Source organism: Dermacentor variabilis, chromosome 4, assembly GCF_050947875.1.
Source record: "Dermacentor variabilis isolate Ectoservices chromosome 4, ASM5094787v1, whole genome shotgun sequence".
Taxonomy (NCBI): Eukaryota; Metazoa; Arthropoda; class Arachnida; order Ixodida; family Ixodidae; genus Dermacentor; species Dermacentor variabilis.
This window is the reverse complement of record NC_134571.1, coordinates 82134238-82142590: the sequence shown is the minus strand read 5'-3', so window position 1 is coordinate 82142590 and position 8353 is coordinate 82134238. Positions and strand designations below refer to the sequence as shown.

At 45.9% G+C, this 8353-nt stretch overlaps 1 protein-coding gene across 1 annotated transcript; it reads right to left on the bottom strand.

Annotated features, from left to right (window-relative positions):
- Positions 1-2151: 2151 nt before the first annotated feature.
- On the bottom strand, positions 2152-3774 carry LOC142578255 (uncharacterized). Its single transcript, XM_075687656.1, has one exon. The coding sequence runs from the start codon at positions 3772-3774 to the stop codon at positions 2152-2154; it is 1623 nt and encodes a 540-aa protein (XP_075543771.1).
- Positions 3775-8353: the final 4579 nt, after the last annotated feature.

Below are 8353 nucleotides of genomic sequence, written 5' to 3'. Positions count from 1 at the left end.
AAGCACAGCTGGTTGAGCCTCTTCTGGTAGCGTCGGTACACCAGCTGGTTGATCTTGCGAAGGTTGTGCCAGCACAGGACTGTATCGAGGACGGACTTGATCCATGTGACGCTGAAGCTCACCTTCTGCCGTTTCGACGGCGATCATTCGAGATCCTCTTGTTTCTTTCACTGTGGCTGGCAGCCACCTTTCTCCCTCTCCGAAGTTGCGAGCCAAAACAGGAGTGCCCGGGCTCAGCTTGTTTTCTTGATCTGCCTGTGGACAGATAGGGAAGGTTACGGGTGGTGGAAGGCATTTGTCCAACCGAGAACGGATCTGATATCCCAAAAGTCGTTGACACGGTGATCATCCATCATCCAGGGGCGTTCTACGGTAGCGAAATAGCAGTTTAGCCAATCGCTCAGGCAAGTCACCTGACCTAACCTTCTTGAGGCCATCTTTCAGCGTTCAGCAAGCCCGTTCGATTGGGGGTGATATGGTACCGTACGAAAGTGTTTTATTAATTTCCTGTCAGAAACTTCGTGAAAGTCTCTGACGTGAACTGAGTTCCGTTGTCTGTCACAATGGTTCTTGGTATGCCCAGCCTGCTGAAGATTTCACGCAAGGATGTAACTGTCGATTGTGCTGTGGCATGACGCACTAAAATTGCTTCCATCCATTTTGAATGTGAATCTATGGCCACTAGGATCATGGTGTTATTCACTGGACCAGCATAATCCAAATGGACACGTGACCAATTCTCGTGCGTTAGTGGCCAGCTTACAGGTATTTTCGCCGGAGGCATTGCGCTTGCTTGTATGCATGTAGTACAATTCCTACTGATTTGTTCGATAGCTCCGTCGATGCCAGGCCACCACACGACAGTACGGGTCAATGCCTTCATTGCAGACATTCCCTGGTGCGTCTCGTGCAGGAATTGCAGCATGTCACCACGAGCAGCCTCGGGAATCACGACTCTGTGTCCCTAGTAAATGAGACCTTTGTAAACGGTTAGCTCACTTTTTCGTGCGAAGTATGAGTCCAACCGCGGATCGGGTGCTTTGAGCTCCTTTGGCCAACCATGAAGCAGGTAGGACTTGACAATTCCAAGTACTTGATCTTTCTCGGTCAACTGTCTCATTGCTTGCGACGAAAGCGGCGTGTCATCCAGCTGCCGCAGCGAGGGCACGTACTCGTGTAGCTCCTCTGATGTGTCCTCGGTGGTTTCTAGAGGAAGCCGACTGAGTGCGTCTGCATTCAGGTTGTCCGAGCCAGGTTTTTACTCTATCTTGTACTGGTATGCTCCCAGCAGCAAGGACCAACGCTGAATTCTTGCGGCAGCCATGATGGGCGTGGGACGATCTTCGCGAAATAGACCCACCAGCGGCTTGTGATCTGTGATCAAGGTAAATGTTCTTCCCAGTAGGTAGTCTTGAAACTTTGATACCCCGAACACTGGGGCTCACTTCACGAACACTTCACGCTCCAGTTGGGAATAATTCCTTTCCGCTTTGCTAAGTCTTCGAGAACGAAAACCTATAGGTTTGTCAACGTTGCCAATGCGATGGGAGAGTACCGCTCCTATTCCGTTGGGTAACGCATTGCACTCCAAGCGCAGCGGCAGTGAGGGATCGAAGTGAGTGAACATTTTGGCATTGCATAAAGCGTTTTTTGACTTCTGAAACGCTTCCCGTTGTTGACAGCCCCGATTCCAGCGACGTTCTTTGGTTAGCAAATCGTAGAGCGGTGATAGCAGACTGGCCATATTGGGAAGGAACTTGCTGTAATACGTGAGGAGACCCAAGTAGGAACGCAGTTCGCTCATGTTTTTGGGTGTTCGTGCCTTTATGATAGTATCCATGTTCTTTTCCAGAGGTTGCAGCCCTCCAGTACTGATCTTGTGGCCAAGATACGAAACCTCAGGCCTCCTGAAGGTGCACTTGTCCTTCCTTAGCTTGACGCTGTACTCTCGAAAGCGTTGGAGAACTGCCTTGAGGTCCTTTCCGCCGCCATTTCCCTTCTCGGCAACCAAAACGTCGTCCAAGTACGCCTGGACTTCCGGCAAACCGTTCAGGACGCTGCCCATTATTCACTGAAAGATAGCTGGGTCAGAAGACACACCAAATGGCAGGCGATTAAAGCCGAATAATCCCCGATGTGTGTTAATGACCGTCAGCTTCTTTGACTGCTCATCCAGGGGAGCCTGGTTGTAGGCGTCTCGAAGGTCCAATGTGCTGTAAACGTCACCCTCGTGCAGTGCAGCAAAAGGTCATTGATTTCCGGGAGTGGGTACTGCTCCGTCACACAGCTGGCATTTACCGTTAGCTTGTAATCGCCACACAATCGGACTGTTCCGTCTTTCTTCATTACCGGAACTATCGGCGTCGCCCAGTCCGAGTGAGCCACAGGGGACAGAACTCCGGATTTAACAAGCCTGTCCAGCTCGTTAGAAACCTTTCCTCGCATTGGACATGGAAGTGGCCTGGCTTTGAACTTTGGAACCGCATCCTCCTTCATGTATAGATAAGCAGGCGGAACCTTGAACAGACCCAGTTCAGGTGCAAACACGTCCTCGTACTCACACAGGATCGCTTGCAAGTTTAGCCCTTGCTCCTTAATGCTGGACACGCTGAAAACTGCAGCCCCTTCTATGTTCAGCGCCTGGATGAGATCACGGCCACACAGGCTTGGTCCGGAGACGCGCACAACGGTCAGTGACGCCGTAACAGTCGTGCCGCAGTATGAAACTGGGAGCGTTAGCTTCCCGGCTATAGGCAACGGTCCCAAGTAGCATGACAACTTCAAGCTGGATTTTTCAAGGCAGGGCCAGCTTGTGCGATGTTGGTAGTAGACGTCCCAGGACACCACGCACACGGGTGAGCCGGTGTCAATTTCCATCACGATGTTGGCTCCGCCCCAGCAGAAATTGCGTCGTACCGGGCTGACGATTCCGTTGTCTGCGGTTGGTTGCGGCTTTAGTGTATACAACTGTGTGGAGAGCTCGGCTTCGGCATTTTCCATTGAGCCCCTGCTCAGCGCCAAGCTCTGGTGCGGTCGCTTTTCCTTAGATCGACACACGGCCGCTAGGTGCCCCTTTTTCCTACAGTTGAAACATATGGCGTGTTTAAAGGCACCAGTCGCCTCACCGTTCTCGCGGCTTCCACACCGATGATAGCCTTTAGACGATCCACTCGCCTGACTGCAGGTTTTTCCTGCCTGTCGCTGCCGTCGGTCGCCCGCTAGTCTGTGAAGCTCGGGCTCTTCTTTCGGTTCCGTCTGCTTCATAAGCTGAACACCCTGTCGTGCAGCTTCTGCTGCAAGCACAATGTTTTCTGCCTCCTGCAATGTCAGTTTCGGGTGAGAAAGCAGTGCCTTCTGCACGTCACTGCTACGAATTCCGCACACAATCCTGCCTCGCAGCAGGCGGTTCAACATGGTCCCGAAGTTGCATTTATCAGCCAGGCGTCGAAGCTCCACGGTAAACTGTTGAGCTGATTCCTCTTCCCATTGAATGCGGGTAAAGAACTTGAAGCTTACGGCTATCTCATTTGGCGGGGGTGCGTAAAATTCTTCGACAATGGTAACCGCTTCCACGTAGGTTAACTCGTTCACCTTCCGCGGAGCACAGCGCCCACTCAGTACGTCGATAGGCTTCGAGCCCAGTGCCGAGATGAGAAGCGCCCTTTTCTTAGCGTCGTCGACTATGTCGTTACCCTCGAAGTACGACTCGACTGTGATGTAGTAGGACGACCACTTGTCCTTGGCGTCGTCAGACTGTGGAACTTGGTACGCCATGGCAGGAGTATTCGCCGTCATCAAGGTGCTGGTTCGTTGCTCGTCGCCACTGTTATAACTCAACTGTTATGACTGCTACCGGGCGGGAACGGCATCCGGCCGGATGGCCAGGAGCATAATAACGCCCACACAAGAACGGGAACACTGCGCCCGTTTATTCAGTGACAGCCCTTTGTTCAGACGTTCTCAACCCGCTCCGGCACGGACGGCTTGAGAACGCAGTTTTTTTCCGTCTTCGTTGTCATTTGCACTTTGCAACAGTTTCCAACCTGTGGCCAACGTATACGCAAGCACACACACTGATTCAGCAGAAAGAACTTTAATGCATGTCGAAAACATCAATCGAAAACACTTCACCTAAGTGATTATATTCGCATTCCCGCACGTAAGCAGTCTTAAGTGTTTCTGCTTAATTTTTTTGCCCATGAAGAATATCCGTATCTCCACTGCGGCCACTAAGAGCGGTCAACTATGGCTTTCAAGATTTACAGCGCCGCGCGACGCAACACGCGCTAATCTCAGACGCCATGAGCCCCGTCGGTTCGTTGCTCTCGGCGCGACCTGCACAGCACGCGCTGGTGCACGTAACTGCGCTATGATGACCCGACCTTCTTACAATTTGTTTTATAAGTGTTTACGATAATCTCTATAATTTCTACAATCTCTGACGAGATATACATATCTTAAATAAGTAACATCAATAATAAGACACTAGCCACAAGAAATGCTCTGGGCGTTCGTAAAGTTGTTTTTAATACTAAAACTTTAGAACCTCGAATTAACGAAATTTGCTATTTAAAGTGGTTTGTCGCTGCATGCAGAACTTCGTTATATCGAAGTCCGACTGTACCAGCCAAATGTTCTTCAACGATCATCTAAGCCAACGTAACAAGTGGCTCTTTTAAATAGTAGTAAAACGTAAAAACAGAAAATAAAAAGAATAAAAGCCGAGCAGGGCTTTATATTGTGGACGACAGAACGGTGTGTAATTATCTTTATAAGGAGAACTACTAATCGACTTAACAAGAGAACGATGCGTAGTGAACTGCAAGTCATCGTGTAATATCACACGTGCCTATGCTTGTAAATAAAAAAAAGCATTAAAAAGAAAAAGCGCCTGTTTTTGTTATAATGATCGAACTTCAGGCATTGCGCCACCTTGATCAACACATGTCCTATCACAGTATTCGATGTATTGCGGCTAAACATAATAAGTCTTTTCATTGACCAAAATGCACCTTCCTGATCATCATTTGGAGGTGAATTGCAAATCTCGCCGATATATTGCAATAAGCGATGCGGAAAACGTGGAAAATTGGCGATATACGTAAAGTGTTCCATTCTTTACATTGTTTGAAATTACAACGTGGTGTGGAGCACTTTTTCTTAAAATAGCACTACGCCGCTGCGCTAAACACCTTGTGAATAAAAAAAGAAAGAAAAAGGAAAAGAGAATGTATATACAAGTGTTCTCAAAACAGAAATGAACACTTTCTGCTTGAACTGGAAAAGCTGTTTACAGGTCACCGTAACAGCAATTAACGAGTCATTATCGGTAGGCGACAGTAGCAATGATACCCCACAAAACGAACTAATCAGCTACGGGTACATGGCTTACTTCCACAAGATGACCTGTGACAGTCAATTACGACACTCACACGAATCATAGACATTGAACGTTGAAGCACAATATAACATAATAACAATCCAAGGTGTCACTGACTCCCATCCAGTTGTATTTTCCCATAGCAGCCCCACGCACCATCTAATACACCGACAAATAAGTAATAATAAACTAATAACTAATAAAGAATAATACCTAATAATGTAACGCAAGAATAAAGCATGATATATAGAAGCCATTTTGCGTTATTAGTCCTTTGAAACTTAGCAGGATGTTTGCTCTGCCAAGTCCACAAATGAAAAGTGCGCCAAGTTTCTTAACAATCAGCATGCTCAGTGCAAGAATCAGTGCAAGAATCAGTGCAAGAAGTACAAAAAGAAACTAGCAATCGTAACAGAGATTGACTCACGCCCCCCCCCCCCCACCCCCCGAAGGAAAGCTACTATGAATTTGGGATTAAACAAGCCGAAAATTATATAGGTGCCACCTGAACATTTGCTTCTGCCTTGAACAATAATATAACGAAAAACCATATTCCAGTAATTGGAACTAACGCTATTGTCGCCAACTGCACAAAGAAGAAATAGCAAAAGCATTCGACAGCTTCTTCGCCTCTCTCGCTATTACCACGACTCGGAAATGCGCAAACAGTGCAGATAAGGTTATCCCTGCGCTTCTTAGCAATCCAACTCGTTTTTTGCTTACGTCCTGTTGATCCTAGTGAAACCAGTTAAACTAATACTGTCCCTAAAAAGTACAGTATCTAAGATTTACTAAAGAGATGATCGGATTAAGTAAAATATTTTTCTCATATTATCAGCCACATGTTTTCGTCAGAACACTTCCCTGTAAATCATCAAGTGGCAAAACTTTCTTTGCTATATTCAAGAAAGGAGGTAAAATGAACCTGAAAAAGTACCATCCGATATCGATGTTATTTTTATTAGCCAAACTAGTAAAGCTAGCTCACTCGATTAAGAAAAATATCACGCATATCATATTGTTTCGCTTTATTACCTTAAAGCCAAACTCAACGAGGGGTATAACATAAGGAGTGGGTTGCATAAACAAATTCTAGCAGACCTAAAACATATAGTCGCGTTGTAACAATATTATATTTGAACATCAGGATTCAGTTGTTAAAAAGATAGCATGAGCTGTTAGCGAAAAAACAAAAAACAAGAACAGATTACTTCAGAAGAAAGTTGACTAAACTAGCGCTGCTGAATATTGTTGAAACGACAAAGCGAAACATAGGACAAACATTACCCAAGATGGTGTGTTTACTAACTTAACAAAACATCTTTAACTCGCTACACTACTTCCCTTGACTTGCTTTCCCCCCTTGAAGTTGTTCAAAATACCGCGCTCCACTTCATTCTTTTTCGACGCAAAAAAGCGTCTGCAAGTTACGCCTATGACTTGTTTAATATACTTCAACTAGTCCTTTATATCATTTACGCCATAAGCTCAATACTTTTCCAATTTATCCGCCGCATTAAAGAATGGCCGTCGATACAAATATCACACCAAATCACCGCTTACTTTATAACATCCATATAATCCTCATCATTTGCAGTCTCAAATATAAGGAGTTACGATTAGCTTTCATATTCACATACATGTTGCCACGCCACTCTGGACAAGACTAACTCAAGAAATCCGGCCTTTAAAGTCATATAACTCATCTAAATATGTGTCTGATCCGCAAAAATAAATCAGCAAGCTTCGTGTTCATGTTTTGCACTTTTATTAGCCCACTTTAAGTTTACGACAAAATGCTTTACGTACGCGTCATCTTGTATTTTCCGTCAACGGTATACTTCAAATTTGAGCTAATAACAGATAAATTCTTACTCTTAATAAAGCATTAGCCGATATTCAAAAGAGCCTAGCAGAAATACAAAAGTCAAATGAAAAACGGGACGCAATGATGACTGAAATGGCTAAGGCAATAGCAGCAATTATGAGTAGATTAGACATCCTAGAGGCAAACCAGTCACCAGGTAATGGACTCCCCTCTGTTGCGTCAGAAGCACCACAATCCTTACCCACTTCACAACCACCTAATTATATAAGATCAGCTTCTCTCCAACCTCCCGTCTCCCTCCCATGGTCGCACCCGAAATGAGGCGCGCTAAAGAAGGGTTCAGGATATGGCAGTGGAATTGTAGAAGTTACGAAAACAAAAAGTCAGTTTTGCAGCAGTATTTGAAAGACAAGGATACACCGGACGTCATTATTCTGCAGGAAACACACGGGATTGCAAAGCTAGCAGGATACAGATCTTTTGGCTATGCCGAAGGGGACACCAGGGCATTAACTACGCTGGTAAAAAGAAACATAACTTGCATGCAGCACAACACAGGCATAACGCACATTGACAATATTCTATTGGAACTCATCCCACAAAAAAAGACAGGACGTAGCTTATTTATTCTCAACATTTATAGTAACCCCATGCTACATAAACACAAATTCAAGAACCTATTCCAGAAAACACTCAGACTTGCTGGAGAAAATCCGGTAGTTATAGGAGGAGACTTTAATGCCCCACACACCACGTGGGGATACTTATATACCAGAGCAAAAGGAAGGGACTTATGGAACGACTCGCAAGAATTAGGCCTCACGCTTGTCACAGACCCCGCCACTCCAACCAGAGTAGGCACGGCGCTAAACAGGGACACAACCCCAGACCTAACCTTTACCAAGAATATTGAAAAGGCGACGTGGCACAACACACTGGAAGATTTGGGTAGTGACCACCGCATATTGGAGTTACACGTCAGAGAAGGGCCGAATAGACCCAAGGAACGACAGATCAAATTAGTAGACTGGGATCTATTTCGTAGAACGCGAGAGAAGACACATCAACGATCAATCGCAGACATAGAACAATGGACTAAGGAACTCAGTGATGACGTCAAAGCTGCCACAAAAATAGCACCACCT